Source organism: Panulirus ornatus, chromosome 16 (assembly GCF_036320965.1).
Source record: "Panulirus ornatus isolate Po-2019 chromosome 16, ASM3632096v1, whole genome shotgun sequence".
Classification (NCBI taxonomy): domain Eukaryota; kingdom Metazoa; phylum Arthropoda; class Malacostraca; order Decapoda; family Palinuridae; genus Panulirus; species Panulirus ornatus.
This window is the reverse complement of record NC_092239.1, coordinates 47,888,610-47,912,706: the sequence shown is the minus strand read 5'-3', so window position 1 is coordinate 47,912,706 and position 24,097 is coordinate 47,888,610. Positions and strand designations below refer to the sequence as shown.

Genomic DNA, 24,097 nt, shown 5'->3' with positions numbered 1-24,097 from the left:
GAATGGGAACATCGGTAAAGCTGGCTATTGGGGGAGATAATAAGTAATGATGAAATGAGGAGATGGAGTGAGTATTTTGAAGGTTTGTTGAATGTGTTTGATGATTGATTGGCAGATATATGGTCTTTTGGTCGGGATGGTGTGCGAAGTGAAAGGGTCAGGGATAATGGTTTGGTAAACACAGAAGAGGTGGTGAAAGCTTTGCGGCAATTTGAGAGCCGGCAAGGCGGCGGGTTTGGATTGTATTGCAGTGGAATTTATCATAAATGTGGGTGACTGTGTTGTTGATTGGTTGTTAAGAATATTCATTGCATGTATAAATCATGGTGAAATGCCTGAGGATTGGCGGAAGGCATGCATAGTGCCACTGTACAAAGGCAAAAAGGATAAATATCGCTGTTCAAATTACAGAGGAATAAGTTTGTTGAATATTCCTGGGAAATCATAGGTGAGGGTATTGATTGAGAGGGTGAAGGTATGTATAGAGCATCATATTAGGGAAGAGCAGTGTGGTTTCAGAAGTGGCAGAAGATGTGTGGATCAGGTGTTTGCTTTGAAAAATGCATGTGAGAAATACTTAGAAAAACAGATGGATTTGTAGAAGGCATATGATAGGTTTGATGAAGATGCTTTGTGGAAGGTCTTAAGAGTATATGTTGTGGGAGGTAAGTTGCTAGAGGCAGGAGAAAAGTCATTGGTTCGCTGTTAAATGTCGGTTTGCGGCAGGGGTGTGTGATGTCTCCATAATTGCTTAATTTGCTTATGGATGCGTTGGTTAAGGAGGTGAACACAAGAGATTTTGAGAAAGGGGCAAGTATGCAGTCTGACCTGGATGAGAGGGCTTGGGAAATGAGTCAGTTGTTGTTCCCTGATAATACAGCGCTGGTGTCTGCTTCGGGTGAGAAACTGCAGAAGTTGGTGACTGACTTTGGTTAAGTGAGTGAAAGAAGACAGTTAAGTGTAAATGTGAGTAAGAACAAGGTTATCAGGTTCAGTAGGGTTGAGGGACATGTTAACTGGGAGGTAAGCTTGAATGGAGTAAAACTGGTGAAGTGAAGTGTTTTAGGTATCTGGGAGTGGATTTAGCAGCGGATGGAACAATGGAAGCGGAAGTTAGTCACAGGGTAGGGGAGGGGGCGAAGGTTCTGGGAGCTTTGAAGAATGTGTGGCGAGAACGTTATCTAGGAGAGCAAAAATGGATATATTTGCAGAAATAGTGGTTCCAACAATGTTATATGTTTGCGAGGCATCGGCTCTAGATAGGGTTGTGCGGAGGAGGGTGGATGTGTTGGAAATGAAACACAATAAGTTCCCAAGGGCACTTTTGTGTAATAAATACATCATCAAGGGATATATAGGAAAGAATTATAATAGTCAGTTGATATACAACGAAGAGACGTAGCTAGAACGCCATTAGTATATCAAGGAACGCTTTATATAATCTTTTATTTCTCTGAAATACATTGTTGAAAATATTAGTGCGACCAATTTCTTCAGCACGTGTGAAGAGAAATCCTTCTTAACCAAACCAAAGTTTGGACTAAGACCAACACTACTTACCTTGCTGTAATAACACTCGAAAATATTTGAAGAATATATTCGAAAAAAATCTTCCTGTCCTGAAATTGTTCATGAAAAAGCATGTAGACATAAGGAACACCGCCATCAACACTAGTAGGAGTGCCGTCAGGATGGCCACCCACACCAGGGGCGTGAGAGGCAGCAGGAAGCCCCACGGGTCCACCTCTGGCCGCCCTCGACCAGCCAGGATCCTGAGGCTGTCTATTAGTATGGGTCTCGTATAGTCGATCACTTCAGCACGCATAGCACTCATGCCGAAGGGTCCCAGCCCAATGTCCGCCTCCTGCAGGAGGTAAGGTGTTGTCATGATCTAAGACATACTAGAATCATTGTCATGATCTCCGTCTTGCCAGTATTACTGTCATGAACTCTCTGCTATGATAATTCCTGTCCTTCTAATCCTAAACCAGGGTTTCATGACTTTATCAAGGAATTTCCATTATGAATGAGTTCTAAGTAGTATATGTTAACAAATGATATACTAAGAGCAAAGTCACTATACTCTCTCTCTCTCTCTCTCTCTCTCTCTCTCTCTCTCTCTCTCTCTCTCTCTCTCTCTCTCTCTCTCTCTCTCTCTCTCTCTCTCTCTCTCTCTCTCTCTCTCTCTCTCTCTCTCTCTCTCTCTCTCTCTCTCTCTCTCTCTCTCTCTCTCTCTCTCTCTCTCTCTCTCTCTCTCTCTCTCTCTCTCTCTCTCTCTCTCTCTCTCCCTCTCTCTCTCTCTCTCTCTCTCTCTCTCTCTCTCTCTCCCTCTCTCTCTCTCTCTCTCTCTCTCTCTCTCTCTCTCTCTCTCTCTCTCTCTCTCTCTCTCTCTGATACACACACACACACACACACACACACGCAGATTTATATATATATATATATATATACATTTTTTTTCTATTTTCATTATAATACTTTGCCACTGTCTCCCGAGTTAGCGAGGAAGCGCAAGAAAAATGACGAAAGAATCGCCCAACCCACTCACATATACAATACATATACGTATATACATATACGTCCATACACGCACATATGTATACCTATATATTTCAAGGTATGCATATATATGCATACAGAGATATATACATATATACACATGATTCATACTTGCTGCATTTATTCAATCCTATCAACACCCCGCCACACCTAAAATGACAACCACTTCCCCCGGCAGACGCACGAGGTAGCGCTAGGAAAAGACAACAAAGACTACATTCGTCAACACTCAGTCTCTACAAGTCATGTAATGATGAACCGAAACCAAAGCTCCCTCTCCACATCCAGGCCCAAAAAAATCTTTCCATGGTTTACCCCAGACGCTTCACATGCCCTGGTTCAATCCATTGACAGCATGTCGACCCCGGTATAGCAATTCTTTCCAATTCACTCTATTCCATGAACGTCTTTCACCCTCCTGCATGTTCAGGCCCCGATCACTCAAAATCTTTTTCACTACGTCTTTCCACCTCCAATTTGGTCAACCACTTCTCTTCATTCCCTCCACATCTGATACATATATCGTCTTTGTCAATCTTTTCTCACTCATTCTCTCCATCTGACCAAATCATTTCAACACATACTCTTCTCCTCTCTCAACCAAATTCTTTTTCTTACCACATATCTCTTTTACCCTACATATGAATTACGTACATGTGCATATATTTATATGTCTGTGTGTGTATATATATACATATAAATATATATATATATATATATATATATATATATATATATATATATATATATATATATATATATATATATATATATATATATATATATATATATATATATATATATATATATATGTATATATATATATATATATATATATATATATATATATATATATATATATATATATATATATATATATATATATATATATATATATATATATATGGGGTGTTTTGGTCGAGGTGGTGTGCAAAATGAGAGGGTTAGGGAAAATGATTTGGTAAACAGAGAAGAGGTAGTGAAAGCTCTCCGGAAGATGAAAGCCGGCAAGGCAGCAGGTTTGGATGGTATGGCAGTGGAATTTATTAAAAAAGGGGTAGACTGTATTGTTGACTGGTTGGTAAGGTTATTTAATGTATGTATGACTCATGGTGAGGTGCCTGAGGATTGGCGGAATGCGTGCACAGTGCCATTGTACAAAGGCAAAGGGGATAAGAGTGAGTGCTCAAATTACAGAGGTATAAGTTTGTTGAGTATTCCTGGTAAATTATATGGGAGGGTATTGATTGAGAGCGTGAAGGCATGTACAGAGCATCAGATTGGGGAAGAGCAGTGTGGTTTCAGAAGTGGTAGAGGATGCGTGGATTATGTGTTTGCTTTGAAGAATGTATGTGAGAAATACTTAGAAAAGCAAATGGATTTGTATGTAGCATTTATGGATCTGGAGAAGGCATATGATAGAGTTGATAGAGATGCTCTGTGGAAGGTATTAAGAATATATGGTGTGGGAGGAAAGTTGTTAGAAGCAGTGAAAAGTTTTTATCGAGGATGTAAGGCATGTGTACGTGTAGGAAGAGAGGAAAGTGATTGGTTCTCAGTGAATGTAGATTTGCGGCAGGGGGGGGGGGGGTTTCTCCATGGTTGTTTAATTTGTTTATGGATGGGGTTGTTAGGGAGGTGAATGCAAGAGTTTTGGAAAGAGGGGCAAGGATGAAGTCTGTTGGGGATGAGAGAACTTGGGAAGTGAGTCAGTTGTTGTTCGCTGATGATACAGCGCTGGTGGCTGATTCATGTGAGAAACTGCAGAAGCTGGTGACTGAGTTTGGTAAAGTGTGTGAAAGAAGAAAGTTAAGAGTAAATGTGAATAAGAGCAAGGTTATTAGGTACAGTAGGGTTGAGGGTCAAGTCAATTGGGAGGTGAGTTTGAATGGAAAAAAACTGGAGGAAGTGAAGTGTTTTAGATATCTGGGAGTGGATCTGTCAGCGGATGGAACCATGGAAGCGGAAGTGGATCATAGGGTGGGGGAGGGGGCGAAAATTCTGGGAGCCTTGAAGAATGTGTGGAAGTCGAGAACATTATCTCCGAAAGCAAAAATGGGTATGTTTGAAGGAATAGTGCTTCCAACAATGTTGTATGGTTGCCAGGCGTGGGCTATGGATAGAGTTGTGCGCAGGAGGATGGATGTGCTGGAAATGAGATGTTTGAGGACAATGTGTGGTGTGAGGTGGTTTTATCGAGTAAGTAACGTAAGGGTAAGAGAGATTTGTGGAAATAAAAAGAGCGTGGTTGAGAGAGCAGAAGAGGGTGTTTTGAAATGTTTTGGGCACATGGAGAGAATGAGTGAGGAAAGATTGACCAAGAGGATATATGTTTCGGAGGTGGAGGGAACGAGGAGAAGAGGGAGACCAAATTGGAGGTGGAAAGGTTGAGTGAAAAAGATTTTGTGTGATCGGGGCCTGAACATGCAGGAGGGTGAAAGGAGGGCAAGGAATAGAGTGAATTGGAGCGATGTGGTATACCGGGTTTGACGTGCTGTCAGTGGATTGAATCGGGGCATGTGAAGCGTCTGGTGTAAACCATGGAAAGCTGTGTAGGTATGTATATTTGCGTGTGTGGACGTATGTATATACATGTGTATGGGGGTGGGTTGGGCCATTTCTTTCGTCTGTTTCCTTGCGCTACCTCGCAAACGCGGGATGCAGCGACAAAGCAAAAAAAGAAAAAAAAAAAAAAATATATATATATATATACATATATATATATATATATATATATATATATATATATATATATATATATATATATATATATATATATTTATTTATTTATTTTTATTTATTTTGCTTTGTAACTGTCTCCCTCGTTTGCGAGGTAGCGCAAGGAAACAGACGAAAGAAATGGCCCAACCCACCCCCATACACAATGTATATACATACACGTCCACACACGCAAATATACATACCTATACATCTCAATGTACACATATATATATACACACACAGACACACACATATATACCCATGCACACAATTCACACTGTCTGCTTTTATTCATTCTCATCGCCACCTCGCCACACATGGAATACCATCCCCTTCCCCCCCTCATGTGTGCGGGGTAGCACTAGGAAAAGACAACAAAGGCCCCATTCGTTCACACTAAGTCTCCAGCTGTCATGCAATAATGCCCGAAACCACAGCTCCCTTACCACATCCAGGCCCCACACAACTTTACATGGTTTACCCCAGACGCTTCACATGCCCCGATTCAATCCACTGACAACACGTCAACACCGGAATACCACATCGATCCAATTCACCACATTACCTGCCCGCCTTTCACCCTCCTGCATATTCAGGCCCCGATCACACAAAATCTTTTTCACTCCATCTTTCCACCTCTAATTTGGTCTCCCACTTCTCCTCGTTCCCTCCACCTCCGACACATATATCCTCTTGGTCAATCTTTCCTCACTCATTCTCTCCATGTGACCAGACCATTTCAAAACACCCTCTTCTACTCTCTCAACCACGCTCTTTTTATTTCCACACATCTCTCTTACCCTTACATTATTTACTCGATCAAACAACCTCATATCACGCATTGTCTTCAAACATCTCATTTCCAGCACATCCACCCTCCTGCGCACAACTCTATCCATAGCCCACGCCTCGCAACCATACAAAATTGTTGGAACCACTATTCCTTCAAACATACCCATTTTTGCTTTCCGAGATAATGTTCTCGACTTCCACATATTCTTCAAGGCTCCCAGGATTTTCGCCCCCTCCCCTAGCCTATGATTCACTTCCGCTTTCATGGTTCCATCCGCTGCCAGATCCACTCCCAGATATCTAAAACACTTTACTTCCTCCAGTTTTTCTCCATTCAAATTTACCTCCCAATTGACTTGACCCTCAACCCTACTGTACCTAATAAGTTTGCTATTATTCACATTTACTCTTAACTTTCTTCTTTCACACACTTTACCAAACTCAGTCACCAGCTTCTGCAGTTTCTCACATGAATCAGCCACCAGCGCTGTATCATCAGCGAACAACAACTGACTCACTTCCCAAGCTCTCTCATCCACAACAGACTTCATACTTGCCCCTCTTAATAAAACTCTTCCATTCACCTCCCTAACAACCCCATCCATAAACAAATAAACAACCATGGAGACATTACACACCCTGCCGCAAACCTACATTCACTGAAAACCAATCACTTTCCTTTCTTCCTAAACGTGCACATGCCTTACATCCTCGATAAAAACTTTTCACTGCTTCTAACAACTTGCCTCCCACACCATATATTCTTAATACCTTCCACAGAGCATCTCTATCAACTCTATCATATGCCTTCTCCAGATCAATAAATGCTACATACAAATCCATTTGCTTTTTTAAGTATTTCTCACATACATTCTTCAAAGCAAACACCTGATCCACACATCCTCTACCACTTCTGAAACCACACTGCTCTTCCCCAATCTGATGATTTGTACATTCCTTCACCCTCTCAATCAATACCCTCCCATATAATTTACCAGGAATACTCAACAGACTTATACCTCTGTAATTTGAGCACTCACTCTTATCCCCTTTGCCTTTATACAATGGCACTATTCACGCATTCCGCCAATCCTCAGGCACCTCACCATGAGTCATATATACATTAAATAACCTTACCAACCAGTCAAAGATACAGTCAACCCATTTTTTAATTAATTCCACTGCAATACCATCCAAACCTGCTGCCTTGTCGGCTTTCATCTTCAGCAAAGCTTTTACTACCTCTTCTCTGTTTACCAAATCATTTTCCCTAACCCTCTCACTTTGCACACCACCTCGACCAAAGCACCCTATATCTGCCACTCTATCATCAAACACATTCAACAAACCTTCAAAATACTCACTCCATCTCCTTCTCACATCACCACTACTTGTTATCACCTCCCCATTTGCGCCCTTCACTGAAGTGCCCATTTGCTCCCTTGTCTTACACACTTTATTTACCTCCCTCCAGAACATCTTTTTATTCTCCCTAAAATTTAATGATACTCTCTCACCCCAACTCTCATTTGCCCTCTTTTTCACCTCCTGCACCTTTCTCTTGAAATCATGTCTCTTTCTTTCATACATCTCCCACTCAATTGCATTTTTTCCCTGCAAAAATCGTCCAAATGCCTCTCTCTTCTCTTTCACTAATAATCTTACTTCTTCATTTCACCACTCGCTACCCTTTCTAATCAACCCACCTCCCACTCTTCTCATGCCACATGTATCTTTTAGGCAATCCATCACTGATTCCCTAAATACATCCCATTCCTCCCCCACTCCCCTTACTTCCAATGTTCTCACCTTTTTCCATTCTGTACTCAGTCTCTCCTGGTACTTCCTCACACAAGTCTCCTTCCCAAGCTCACTTACCCTCACCACCCTCTTCACCCCAACATTCACTCTTCTTTTCTGAAAACCCATACAAATCTTCACCTTAGCCTCCAAAAGATAATGATCAGACATCCCTCCATTTGCACCTCTCAGCACATTAACATCCAAAAGTCTCTTTCGCGAGCCTGTCAATTAACACGTAATCCAATAACGCTCTCTGGCCATCTCTCCTACTTACATACGTATACTTATGTATATCTCGCTTTTTAAACCAGGTATTCCCAATCACCAGTTGTTTTTCAGCACATAAATCTACATGCTCTTCACCATTTCCATTTACAACACTGAACACCCCATGTATACCAGTTATTCCCTCAACTACCACATTACTCACCTTTGCATTCAAAATCACCAATCACTATAACCCGGTCTCGTGCATCAAAACCACTAACACACACATTCAGCTGCTCCCAAAACACTTGCCTCTCATGATCTTTCTTCTCATGCCCAGGTGCATATGCACCAATAGTATCCCATCTCTCTCCATCAACTTTCAGTTTTACCCATATTAATCGAGAATTTACTTTCTTACATTCTATCACATACTCCCACAACTCCTATTTCAGGAGTAGTGCTACTCCTTCCCTTGCTCTTGTCCTCTCTCTAACCCCTGATTTTACTCCCAAGATTTCCCAAACCACGCTTCCACTTTACCCTTGAGCTTCGTTTCACTCAGAGCCAAAACATCCAGGTTTATTACCTCAAACGTACTACCTATCTCTCCTTTTTTCACATGTTGGTTACATCCACACACATTTAGACACCTCAGTCTGAGCTTCGAGGAGGATGAGCACTCCCCTCGTGACTCCTTCTTCTGTTTACCATTTTAGAAAGTTAAAAATACAAGGAGGGGAGGGTTTCTGGCCCCACGCTCCCGTGCCCACTAGTCGCCTTCTACGGCACGCGAGGAATGCGTGGGAAGTATTCTTTCACCCCTATCCCCAGGGATAATATATATATATATATACATATAAATATATATATATATATATATATATATATATATATATATATATATATATATATATATATATATATATATATATATATATATATATATATATATATATATATATATATATATATATATATATATATATATATATATATTATATATATATATATATATATATATATATATATATATATATATATATATATATATATATATATATATATATATATATATATATATATATATATATATATATATATATATATATATATATATATATATATATATATATATATATATATATATATATATATATATATATATACACACATACATACGAACATATACATACATACAAACGTATGTATATATATATATTTTTTTCCTTGCCGCTGTCTCCCGCGTTTGCGAGGTAGCGCAAGAAAATAGACGAAAGAAATGGCCCAACCCATCCCCATACACATGTACATACATAGGTCCACACACGCAAATATACATACCTACACAGCTTTCCATGGTTTACCCCAGACGCTTCACATGCCCTGATTCAATCCATTGACAGCACGTCAACACCGGTATACCACATCGATCCAATTCACTCTATTCCTTGCCCTCCTTTCACCCTCCTGCATGTTCAGGCCCCGATCACACAAAATCTTTTTCACTCCATCTTTCCACCTCCAATTTGGTCTCCCACGTCTCCTCGTTCCCTCCACTTCCGACACATATATCCTATTGGTCAATCTTTCCTCACTCATCCTCTCCATGTGCCCAAACCATTTCAAAACACCCTCTTCTGCTCTCTTAACCACGCTCTTTTTATTTCCACACATCTCTCTTACCCTAACGTTACTTACTCTATCAAACCACCTCATACCACACATTGTCCTCAAACAGCTCATTTCCAGCATATCCACCCTCCTGCGCAAAGCTCTATCCATAGCCCACGCCTCGCAACCATACAACATTGTTGGAACCGCTATTCCTTCAAACATACCCATTTTTGCTTTCCGAGATAATGTTCTCGACTTCCACACATTCTTCAAGGCTCCCAGGATTTTCGCCCCTCCCCCACCCTATGATCCACTTCCGCTTCCATGGTTCCATCCGCTGCCAGATCCATTCCCAGATATCTAAAACAATTTACTTCCTTAAGTTTTTTTCCATTCAAACTTACCTCCCAATTGACTTGACCTTCAACCCAACTGTACCTGATAACCTTGCTCTTATTCACATTTACTCTTAACTTTCTTCTTTCACACACTTTATCAAACTCAGTCACCAGCTTCTGCAGTTTCTCACATGAATCAGCCACCAGCGATGTATCATCAGCGAACAACAACGGACTCACTTCCCAAGCTCTCTCATCCACAACAAACTTCATAATTGCCCCTCTTTCCAAAACTCTTGCATTCACCTCCCTAACAACCCCATCCATAAACAAATTAAACAACCATGGAGACATCACACACCCTGCCGCAAACCTACATTCACTGAGAACCAAGCACTTTCCTCTCTTCCTACACGTACACATGCCTTACATCATCGATAAAAACTTTTCACTGCTTCTAACAACTTGCCTCCCACACCATATATTCTTAATATCTTCCACAGAGCATCTCTATCAACTCTATCATATGCCTTCTCCAGATCCATAAATGCTACATACAAATCCATTTGCTTTTCTAAGTATTTCTCACATACATTCTTCAAAGCAAACACCTGATCCACACATCCTCTACCACTTCTGAAACCACACTGCTCCTCCCCAATCTGATGCTCTGTAAATGCCTTCACCCTCTCAATCAATAATCTCACATATAATTTAACAGGAATACTCAACAAACTTATACCTCTATAATTTGAGCACTTACTCTTATCCCCTTTGCCTTTGTACAATGGCACTATGCACGCATTCCTCCAATCCTCAGGAACCTCACCATGAATCATACATACATTAAATAACCATACCAACCAGTCAACAATACAGTCAACCCATTTTTTGATGAATTCCACTGCAATACCATCCAAACCTGCTGCCTTGCCGGCTCTCATCTTCCGCAAAGCTTTTACTACTTCTTCTCTGTTTACCAAATCATTTTCCCTAACCCTCTCACTTTGCACACCACCTCGACCAGAACACCCTATATCTGCCACTCTATCATCAAACACATTCAACAAACTTTCAAAATACTCATTCCATCTCCTTTTCACATCACCACTACTTGTTATCACCTCCCCATTTGCGCCCTTCACTGAAGTTCCCATTTGCTCCCTTGTCTTACGCATTTTATTTGCCTCCTTCCAGAACATCTTATTATCCTCCCTAAAATTTAATGATACTCTCTCACCCTAACTCTCATTTGCCCTCTTTTCACCTCTTGCACCTTTCTCTTGACCTCGTGTCTCTTTCTTTTATACATCTCCCACTCAATTGCATTTTTTCCCTGCAAAAATCGTCCAAATGCCTCTCTCTTATCTTTCACTAGTAATCTTACTTCTTCATACCACCACTCACTACCCTTTCTAATCAACCCACCTCCCACTTTTCTCATACCACAAACATCTTTTGCGCAATCCTTCACTGATTCCCTAAATACATCCCATTCCTCCCCCACTCCCCTTACTTAAATTGTTCTCACCTTTTTCCATTCTGTACTCAGACTCTCCGGGTACTTCCTCACACAAGTCTCTTTCCCAAGCTCACTTACTCTCACCACCCTCTTCACACCAACATGCACTCTTCTTTTCTGAAAATACATATATATATATATATATATTTTTTTTTTTTTTTTTTTTTGCTTTGTCGCTGTCTCCCGCGTTTGCGAGGTAGCGCAAGGAAGCAGACGAAAGAAAAGGCCCAACCCACCCCCATACACATGCCTTAATTCAATCCATTGACAGCACGTCAACCCGGAATACCACATCGCTCCAATTCACTCTATTCTTTGCCCTCCTTTCACCCTCCTGCATGTTCAGGCCCGATCACACAAAATCTTTTTCACTCAATCTTTCCACCTCCAATTTGGCCTCCTTCTTCTCCTCGTTCCCTCCACCTCCGACACATATATCCTCTTGGTCAATCTTTCCTCACTCATTCTCTCCATGTGACCAAACCATTTCAAAACACCCTCTTCTGCTCACTCAACCACGCTCTTTTTATTTCCTCACATCTCTCTTACCATTACGTTACTTCCTCGATCAAACCACCTCACACCACACATTGTCCTCAAACATCTCATTTCCAGCACATCCATCCTCCTGCTCACAACTCTATCCATAGTCCACGCCTCGCAACCATACAACATTGTTGGAACCACTATTCCTTCAAACATACCCATTTTTGCTTTCCGAGATAATGTTCTCGACTTCCAAACATTCTTCAAGGCTCCCAGAATTTTCGACCCCTCCCCCACCCTATGATCCACTTCCGCTTCCATGGTTCCATACGCTGCCAGATCCACTCCCAGATATCTAAAACACTTCACTTCCTCGAGTTTTTCTCAATTCAAACTCACCTCCCAATTCAATTGACCCTCAACCCTACTGTACCTAATAACCTTGCTCTTATTCACATTTACACTTAACTTTCTTCTTTCACACACTTTACCAAACTCAGTCACCAGGTTCTGCAGTTTCTCACATGAATCAGCCACCAGCGCTGTATCATATATATATATATATATATATATATATATATATATATATATATATATATATATATATATATATATATATATATATATATATATATATATATATACAGAGGTATAAGTTTGTTGAGTATTCCTGGTAAATTATATGGGAGGGTATTTATTGAGAGGGTGAAGGCATGTACAGAGCATCAGATTGGGGAAGAGCAGTGTGGTTTCAGAAGTGGTAGAGGATGTGTGGATCAGGTGTTTGTTTTGAAGAATGTATGTGAGAAATACTTAGAAAAGCAAATGGATTTGTATGTAGCATTTATGGATCTGGAGAAGGCATATGATAGAGTTGATAGAGATGCTCTGTGGAAGGTATTAAGAATATATGGTGTGGGAGGAAAGTTGTTAGAAGCAGTGAAAAGTTTTTATCGAGGATGTAAGGCATGTGTACGTGTAGGAAGAGAGGAAAGTGATTGGTTCTCAGTGAATGTAGGTTTGCGGCAGGGGTGTGTGATGTCTCCATGGTTGTTTAATTTGTTTATGGATGGGGTTGTTAGGGAGGTAAATGCAAGAGTTTTGGAAAGAGGGGCAAGTATGAAGTGTGTTGGGGATGAGAGAGCTTGGGAAGTGAGTCAGTTGTTGTTCGCTGATGATACAGCGCTGGTGGCTGATTCATGTGAGAAACTGCAGAAGCTGGTGACTGAGTTTGGAAAAGTGTGTGGAAGAAGAAAGTTAAGAGTAAATGTGAATAAGAGCAAGGTTATTAGGTACAGTAGTGTTGAGGGTCAAGTCAATTGGGAGGTGAGTTTGAATGAAGAAAAACTGGAGGAAGTGAAGTGTTTTAGATATCTGGGAGTGGATCTGGCAGCGGATGGAACCATGGAAGCGGAAGTGGATCATAGGGTGGGGGAGGGGGCGAAAATCCTGGGGGCCTTGAAGAATGTGTGGAAGTCGAGAACATTATCTCGGAAAGCAAAAATGGGTATGTTTGAAGGAATAGTGGTTCCAACAATGTTGTATGGTTGCGAGGCGTGGGCTATGGATAGAGTTGTGCGCAGGAGGATGGATGTGCTGGAAATGAGATGTTTGAGGACAATGTGTGGTGTGAGGTGGTTTGATCGAGTGAGTAACGTAAGGGTAAGAGAGATGTGTGGAAATAAAAAGAGCGTGGTTGAGAGAGCAGAAGAGGGTGTTTTGAAGTGGTTTGGGCACATAGAGAGGATGAGTGAGGAAAGATTGACCAAGAGGATATATGTGTCGGAGGTGGAGGGAACAAGGAGAAGAGGGAGACCAAATTGGAGGTGGAAAGATGAAGTGAAAAAGATTTTGTGTGATCGGGGCCTGAACATGCAGGAGAGTGAAAGGAGGGCAAGGAATAGAGTGAATTGGAGCGATATGGTATACCGGGGTTGACGTGCTGTCAGTGGATTGAAGCAGGGCATGTGAAGCGTCTGGGGTAAACCATGGAAAGCTGGGTAGGTATGTATATTTGCGTGTGTGGACGTATGTATATACATGTGCATGGGGGGGGGGGGGGGGTTGGGCCATTTCTTTCGTCTGTTTCCTTGCGCTACCTCGCAAACGCGGGAGACAGCGACAAAGTATAATAAAATAAATAAATAAATATATATATATATATATATATATATATATATATATATATATATATATATATATATATATATATATATTTTTTTTTTTTTTGTCGGTGTGTCCCGCGTTTCCGAGGTAGCGCAAGTGAACAGACGAAAGAAATGGCCCAACCTACCACCATACACATGTATAGACATATGTCCACACACGCAAATATACATACCTACACTGCTTTCCATGGTTTACCCCAGACGCTTCACATGCCCTAATTCAATCCACTGACAGCACGTCAACCCCGGTATACACCATCAATCCAATTCACTCTATTCTTTACCCTCCTTTCACAGTCCTGCAGTTCAGGCCCCGATCACACAAATCTTTTTCACTCCATCTTTCCACCTCCAATTTGGTCTCCCACTTGTCCTCGTTCCCTCCACCTCCTACACATATATCCTCTTGGTCAATCTTTCCTCACTCATTCTCTCAATGTGCCCAAACCATTTCAAAACACCCTCTTCTGCTCTCTCAACCGCACTCTTTTTATTTCCACACATCTCTCTTACCCTTACGTTACTTAAAGGTCAAACAACCTCACACCACACATTGACCTCAAACATCTCATTTCCAGCACATCCACCCTCCTGCGCACAACTCTATCCATAGCCCACGCTTCGCAACCATACAGTATTGTTGGAACCACTATTCCTTCAAACATACCCATTTTTGCTTTCCGAGATAATGTTCACGAACTTCCACTCATTCTTCAAGGCTCCCAGAATTTTCGCCCCTCCCCCACCCTATGATCCACTTCCGCTTTCATGCTTCCATCCGCTGCCAGATCCACTCCCAGATATCTAAAACACTTTACTTCCTCAAGTTTTCTCCATTCAAACTTACCTCCCAACTAACTTGACCCTCAACCCTACCGTACCTAATAACCTTGCTCTTATTCACATTTACTCTTAACTTTCTTCTTTCACACACTTTACCAAACTCAGTCACCAGCTTCTACAGTTTCTCACATGAATCAACCACCAGCGCTGTATCATCAGCGAACAACAACTGACTCACTTCCCAAGCTCTCTCATCCCCAACAGACTTCATACTTGCCCCTCTTTCCAAAACTCTTGCATTCACCTCCCTAACAACCCAATCCATAAAGAAATTAAACAACCATGGAGACATCACACACCCCTGCCGCAAACCTACATTCACTGAGAACCAATCACTTTCCTCTCTTACTACACGTACACATGCCTTACATCCTCGATAAAAACTTTTCACTGCTTCTAACAACTTGCCTCGCACAACATATATTCTTAATATCTTCCACAGAGCATCTCTATGAACTCTATCATATGCCTTCTCCAGATCCATAAATGCTACGAACAAATCCATTTGCTTTTCTAAGTATTTCTCACATACATTCTTTAAAGCAAACACCTGATCCACACATCCTCTACCACTTCTGAAACCACACTGCTTCTCCTCAGTCTGATGCTCTGTAAATGCCTTCACCCTCTCAATCAATAATCTCACATATAATTTAACAGGAATACTCAACAAACATATACCTCTGTAATCTGAGCACTCACTCTTATCCCCTTTGCCTTTATACAATGGCACTATGCACGCATTCTGCCAATCCTCAGGCACCTCACCATGAGTCATACATACACAAATAACCTTACCAACCAACCAATAATACACTCACCCCCTTTTTTAATAAATTCCACTGCAATACCATCCAAACCTGCTGCCTTCCCGGCTTTCATCTTCCGCAAAGCTTTTACTACCTCTTCTTGTTCTGGCCCCGTTCACACAAAATCTTTTTCACTCCATCTTTCCACCTCAAATTTGGTCTCCCACTTCTCGTTCCCTCCACCTCCGACACATAAAACTTCTTGGTCAATCTTTCCTCACTAATTCTCTCAATGTGCCCAAACCATTTCAAAACACCCTCTTCTGCTCTCTCAACCACGCTCTTTTTATTTCCACACATTTCTCTTACCCTTCCGTTACTTACTCGATCAAACCACCTCACACCACATATTGTCCTCAAACATCTCATTTCCAGCACATCCACCCTCCTGCGCACAACTCTATCCATAGCCCAGCCTCGCAACCATACAATATTGTTGGAACCACTATTCCTTCAAACATACCAATTTTTGCTTTCCGGATAATGTTCTCGACTTCCACACATTCTTCAAGACTCCCAGAATTTTCGCCCTCCCCCACCCTATGATCCACTTCCGCTTTCATGGTTCCATCCGCTGCCAGATCCACTCCCAAATATCTAAAACACTTTACTTCCTCACTTTCCTCTCTTCCTACACGTACACATGCCTTACATCCTCGATAAAAACTTTTCACTGCTTCTAACAACTTGCCTCCCACACCATATATTCTTAATACCTTCCACAGAGCATCTCTATCAACTCTATCATATGCCCTCTCCAGATCCATAAATGCTACATACAAATCCATTTGCTTTTCTAAGTATTTCTCACATACATTCTTCAAAGCAAACACCTGATCCACACATCCTCTACCACTTCTGAAACCACACTGCTCTTCCACAATCTGATGCTCTGTACATGCCTTCACCCTCTCAATCAATACCATCCCATATAATTTAAAATCCAAACCTGATACCTTGCCGGCTTTCATCTTCCGCAAAGCTTTTACTGCCTCTTCTCTGTTTACCAAATCATTTTCCCTAACCCTCTCACTTTGCACATCACCTCGACCAAAACACCCTATATCTGCCACTCTCCCATCAAAGACATTCAACAATCCTTCAAAATACTCACTCAATCTCCTTTTCACATCACCACTACTTGTTATCACCTTCCCATTTGCGCCCTTCACTGAAGTTCCCATTTGCTCCCTTGTCTTACGCACTTTATTTACCTCCTTCCAGAACATCTTTTTATTCTCCCTAAAATTTAATGATACTCTCTCACCCCAACTCTCATATGCCCTCTTTTTCACCTCTTGCACCTTTCTCTTGACCTCCTGTCTCTTTCTTTTATACATCTCCCACTCAATTGCATTTTTTCCCTGCAAAAATCGTCTAAATGCCTCTCTCTTCTCTTTCACTAATAATCTTATTTCTTCATCCCACCACTCACTACCCTTTCTAATCAACCCACCTCCCACTCTTCTCATGCCACAAACATCTTTTGCGCAATCCATCACTGATTCCCTAAATACATCCCATTCCTCCCCCACTCCCCTTACTTCCAATGTTCTCACCTTTTTGCATTCTGTACTCAGTCTCTCCTGGTACTTCCTCACACAAGTCTCCTTCCCAAGCTTACTAACTCTCACCACCCTCTTCACCCCAACATTCACTCTTCTTTTCTGAAAATTCATACGAATCTTCACCTTAGCCTCCACAAGATAATTTATATATATATATATATATATATATATATATATATATATATATATATATATATATATATATATATATATATATATATATATATTGGAAAGGATCACAATTTTGCGCGTGATCAAGATATTCCTATGAGTCCACGTGGAAAATGAAACACGAAAAGCTCCCAAGTGCACTTTCGTGTAATAATCACATCATCAGAGAGAAATATAACAGTCAGTTGATATACATCGAAGAGACAAAGCTAGGATGAAATTTGGTAAACATGTGATTGTCCAAAACATACAACGAGCGTTCATAAACTTATCTTTTTACAAATCTTATCAACAATAATGTTATCTAATTTTTACAGACCATCACTAATATTAAGATTATAATTCTTTGTGTATTTAATAATAGAAGATTCAATGATAATTCTCTTGGTAATAGAGTTAGAGTTACAACTGAGATGGCGTTACTCCAGTCAATACAATGATCATAGTTTTTAATATGATTAAACAAGTCATTTTATTCTTGTCCTGTTCTTATACTATATTTATGTTGCTTAAGTCTAACAGAAAGATCCTTACCAGTCTGACCAACATAAGATTTATCACAGTTTCCACAAGGAACTTTATAGATTCAACAAAGAGAATTTTCTGGTGAATTCCTGATTAAGATATTCTTTATAGTATTATTGTTGCTAAAGGCAACATTTACATTAAAGGATTTAAGCAACATGGGAAGCAAAGTGAAATTATTAGTAAAAGGGAAAACTAAAAGATTCTTGGTGTCAATGGGAGGTTTGGGCTCAACTCTATAAAATTATTTCTATGCTAACTTAAGGGATTTATCAAACAAACATCGAGGGTACTTTAACTTAGATCCAATAGAATATATCTTCTCAAACTCATCATCAATAAACTCTGGACTGCAAATACGTAATCCCCTTAGGAACATAGATTGAAATGATGATAATTTAACTCTGTTATGTTGAGATGAGATATTGGATATATGAGCATACATTGGTGGGTTTTCGCAATATACACATATACATATATGTATATATGTATGTATATATATATATATATATATATATATATATATATATATATATATATATATATATATATATATATATATATATATATATATATATATATATATATATATATATATATATATATATATATATATATATATATATATATATATGTATATATATGTATATATATATATATATATATATATATATATATATATATATATATATATATATATATATATATATATATATATATATATATATATATATATATATATATATATATATATATATATATATATATATATATATATATATATATATATACATATATATACATATATATATATATATATATATATATATATATATATATATATATATATATATATATATATATATATATATATATATATATATATATATATATATATATATATATATATATATATATATATATATATATATATATATATATATATATATATATATATATATATATATATATATATATATATATATATATATATATATATATATACATATATATATATAATATATATATATATATATATATGTATATATATATATATATATATATATTTTTTTCTTTTTTTTTGCTTTGTCGCTATCTCCCGCGTTTGCGAGGTAGCGCAAGGAAACAGACGAAAGAAATGGCCCAACCCACCACCATACACATGTATATACATACGTCCACACACGCAAATATACATACCTACACAGCTTTCCATGGTTTACCCCAGACGCTTCACATGCCCTGATTCAATCCACTGACAGCATGTCAATCGCGGTATACCACATCGATCCAATTCACTCTATTCCTTGCCCTCCTTTCACCCTCCTACAGGTTCAGGTTCCGATCACACAAAATCTTTTTCACTCCATCTTTCTACCTCCAATTTGGTCTCCCACTTCTCCACGTTCCTTCCACCTCCGACACATATATCCTCTTGGTCAATCTTTCCTCACTCATTATCTCCATGTGCCCAAACCATTTCGTAACACCCTCTTCTACTCTCTCAACCACGCTCTTTTTATTTCCACACATCTCTCTTACACTTACGTTACTTACTCGATCAAACCACCTCACACCACACATTGTCCTCAAACATCTCATTTCCAGGACATCCATCCTCCTGCGCACAACTCTATCCATAGCCCACACCTCGCAACCATACAACATTGTTGGAACCACTATTCCTTTAAACATACACATTTTTGCTTTCCGAGATAATGTTCTCGACTTCCACACATTCTTCAAGGCTCCCTGAATTTTCGCCCCTCCCCCACCCTATGATCCACTTCCGCTTCCATGGTTCCATTCGCAGCCAGATCAACTCCCAGATATCTAGAACACTTTACTTCCTGAAGTTTTTCTCCATTCAAACTCACCTCCCAATTGACTTGACCCTCAACCCTACTGTACCTAATAACCTTGCTCTTATTGACATTTACTCTTAACTTTCTTCTTTCACACACTTTACCAAACTCAGTCACCAGCTTCTGCAGTTTCTCACATGAATCAGTCACCAGCGCTGTATCATCAGCGAACAACAACTGACTCACTTCCCAAGCTCTCTCATCCACAACAGACTTCATACTTGCCCCTCTTTCCAAAACGTTTGCATTCACCTCCCTAACAACCACATCCATAAACAAATTAAACAACCATGGAGACATCACACACCCTGCCGCAAACCTACATTCACTGAGAACTAATCACTTTCCTCTCTTCCTACACGTACACATGCCTTACATCCTCGATAAAAACTTTTCACTTCTTCTAACAACTTGCCTCGCACACCATATATTCTTAATATCTTCCACAGAGCATCTCTATCAACTCTATCATATGCCTTCTCCAGATCCATAAATGCTACATACAAATCCATTTGCTTTTCTAAGTATTTCTCACATACATTCTTCAAAGCAAACACCTGATCCACACATCCTCTACCACTTCTGAAACCACACCGCTCTTCACCAATATGATGCTCTATAAATGCCTTCACCCTCTCAATCAATACCCTCCCTTATAATTTGCCAGGAATACTCAAACTTATACCTCTGTAATTAGAGCACTCACTCTTATCCCCTTTGCCTTTGTACAATGGCACTATGCACGCATTCCGCCAATCCTCAGGCACCTCACCATGAGTCATACATACATTAAATAACCTTACCACCCAGTCAATAATACAGTCACCCCTTTTATTAATATCTTTCAAACTATTCGCCATTTCCCGCGTTAGCGAGGTAGCGTTAAGAACAGAGGACTGGGCCTCTCAGGGAATATCCTCGCCTGGCCCCCTTCTCTGTTCCTTCTTTGGAAAAAAAAAAAAAGAAAAAAAGAGAAAAAAAAACGGGAGGGGAGGATTTCAAGCCCGCCGCTCGCTCCCCTTTTAGTCGCTTTCTACGACAAGCAGGGTATACGTGGGAAGTATTTTTTCTCCCCTATCCCCAGGGATATATATATATATATATATATATATATATATATATATATATATATATATATATATATATATATATATATATATATATATATATATATATATATATATATATATATACATATATATATATATATATATATGTATATATATATATCTTTTTTTTTTTTTTTTTTTTCTTTGTCGCTGTCTCCCGCGTTTGCGAGGTAGTGCAAGGAAACAGACGAAAGAAATAGCCCTACCCACCCCGATACATATGTATATACATATGTCCACACACGAAAATATACATACCTACACAGCTTTCCTTGGTTTACCCCAGACGCTTCACATGCCCTGATTCAATCCACTGACAGCACGTTAACCCCGGTATACCACATCGATCCAATTCACTCTATTCCTTGCCCTCCTTTCACCCTTCTGCATGTTCAGGCCCCGATCACACAAAATCTTTTTCACTTCATCTTTCCACCTCCAATTTGGTCTCCCACTTCTCCTCGTTCCCTCCATCTCCGACACATATATTCTCTTGGTCAATCTTTCCTCACTCATTCTCTCCATGTGTCCAAACCATTTCACAACACAATCTTCTGCTCTCTCAACCAAGCTCTTTTTATTTCCACACATCTCTCTTACCCTTTCCCTTATATATATATATATATATATATATATATATATATATATATATATATATATATATATATATATATATATATATATATATATATGTATTTAGGGAATCAGTGATGGATTGCGCAAAAGATGCTTGTGGCATGAGAAGAGTGGGAGGTGGGCTGTTTAGAAAGGGTAGTGAGTGGTGGGATGAAGAAGTAAGAGTATTAGTGAAAGAGAAGAGAGAGACATTTGGACGATTTTTGCAGGGAAAAAATGCAATTGAGTGGGAGAAGTATAAAAGAAAGAGACAGGAGGTCAAGAGAAAGGTGCAAGAGGTGAAAGAAAGGGCAAATGAGAGTTGGGGTGAGAGACTATCAGTAAATTTTAGGGAGAATAAAAAGATGTTCTGGAAGGAGGTAAATAGGGTGCGTAAGACAAGGGAGCAAATGGGAACTTCAGTGAAGGGCGTAAATGGGGAGGTGATAACAAGTACCGGTGATGTGAGAAGGAGATGGAATGAGTATTTTGAAGGTTTGTTGAATGTGTCTGATGACAGAGTGGCAGATATAGGGTGTTTTGGTCGAGGTGGTGTGCAAAGTGAGAGGGTTAGGGAAAATGATTTGGTAAACAGAGAAGAGGTAGTAAAAGCTTTGCGGAAGATGAAAGCCGGCAAGGCAGCAGGTTTGGATGGTATTGCAGTGGAATTTATTAAAAAAGGGGGTGACTGTATTGTTGACTGGTTGGTAAGGTTATTTAATGTATGTATGACTCATGGTGAGGTGCCTGAGGATTGGCGGAATGCGTGCATAGTGCCATTGTACAAAGGCAAAGGGGATAAGAGTGAGTGCTCAAATTACAGAGGTATAAGTTTGTTGAGTATTCCTGGTAAATTATATGGGAGGGTATTGATTGAGAGGGTGAAGGCATGTACAGAGCATCAGATTGGGGAAGAGCAGTGCGGTTTCAGAAGTGGTAGAGGATGTGTGGATAAGGTGTTTGCTTTGAAGAATGTATGTGAGAAATACTTAGAAAAGCAAATGGATTTGTATGTAGCATTTATGGATCTGGAGAAGGCATATGATAGAGTTGATAGAGATGCTGTGTGGAAGGTATTAAGAATATATGGTGTGGGAGGCAAGTTGTTAGAAGCAGTGAAAAGTTTTTATCGAGGATGAAAGGCATGTGTACGTGTAGGAAGAGAGGAAAGTGATTGGTTCTCAGTGAATGTAGGTTTGCGGCAGGGGTGTGTGATGTCTCCATGGTTGTTTAATTTGTTTATGGATGGGGTTGTTAGGGAGGTAAATGCAAGAGTCCTGGAAAGAGGGGCAAGTATGAAGTCTGTTGGGGATGAGAGAGCTTGGGAAGTGAGTCAGTTGTTGTTCGCTGATGATACAGCGCTGGTGGCTGATTCATGTGAGAAACTGCAGAAGCTGGTGACTGAGTTTGGTAAAGTGTGTGGAAGAAGAAAGTTAAGAGTAAATGTGAATAAGAGCAAGGTTATTAGGTACAGTAGGGGTGAGGGTCAAGTCAATTGGGAGGTGAGTTTGAATGGAGAAAAACTGGAGGAAGTGAAGTGTTTTAGATATCTGGGAGTGGATCTGTCAGCGGATGGAACCATGGAAGCGGAAGTGGATCATAGGGTGGGGGAGGGGGCGAAAATTTTGGGAGCCTTGAAAAATGTGTGGAAGTCGAGAACATTATCTCGGAAAGCAAAAATGGGTATGTTTGAAGGAATAGTGGTACCAACAATGTTGTATGGTTGCGAGGCGTGGGCTATGGATAGAGATGTGCGCAGGAGGATGGATGTGCTGGAAATGAGATGTTTGAGGAAAATGTGTGGTGTGAGGTGGTTTGATCGAGTAAGTAACGTAAGGGTAAGAGAGATGTGTGGAAATAAAAAGAGCGTGGTTGAGAGAGCAGAAGAGGGTGTTTTGAAATGGTTTGGGCACATGGAGAGAATGAGTGAGGAAAGATTGACCAAGAGGATATATGTGTCGGAGGTGGAGGGAACGAGGAGAAGAGGGAGACCAAATTGGAGGTGGAAAGATGGAGTGAAAAAGATTTTGTGTGATCGGGGCCTGAACATGCAGGAGGGTGAAAGGAGGGCAAGGAATAGAGTGAATTAGAGCGATGTGGTATACAGGGGTTGACGTGCTGTCAGTGGATTGAATCAAGGCATGTGAAGCGTCTGGGGTAAACCATGGAAAGCTGTGTAGGTATGTATATTTGCGTGTGTGGACGTGTGTATGTACATGTGTATGGGGGGGGGGGGGGGGTTGGGCCATTTCTTTCGTCTGTTTCCTTGCGCTACCTCGCAAACGCGGGAGACAGCGACAAAGTATAAAAAAAAAAAAAAAAAAAAAAATATATATATATATATATATATATATATATATATATATATATATATATATA

General features: G+C 39.8%; 1 protein-coding gene across 1 annotated transcript in view; it reads right to left on the bottom strand.

Moving 5' to 3' along the window:
• LOC139753935 (probable glutamate receptor) overlaps positions 1–24,097 on the bottom strand; it is a 133,967-nt gene that overhangs the window by 34,186 nt on the left and 75,684 nt on the right. Inside the window, exons 6-7 of the mRNA XM_071670894.1 lie at positions 1,561–1,864; positions 11–24 (exon numbers count right to left, since the gene is read on the bottom strand). Coding sequence (XP_071526995.1) covers positions 11–24; positions 1,561–1,864 — 318 coding nt within the window. The remainder of the gene's footprint in view (positions 1–10; positions 25–1,560; positions 1,865–24,097) is intronic.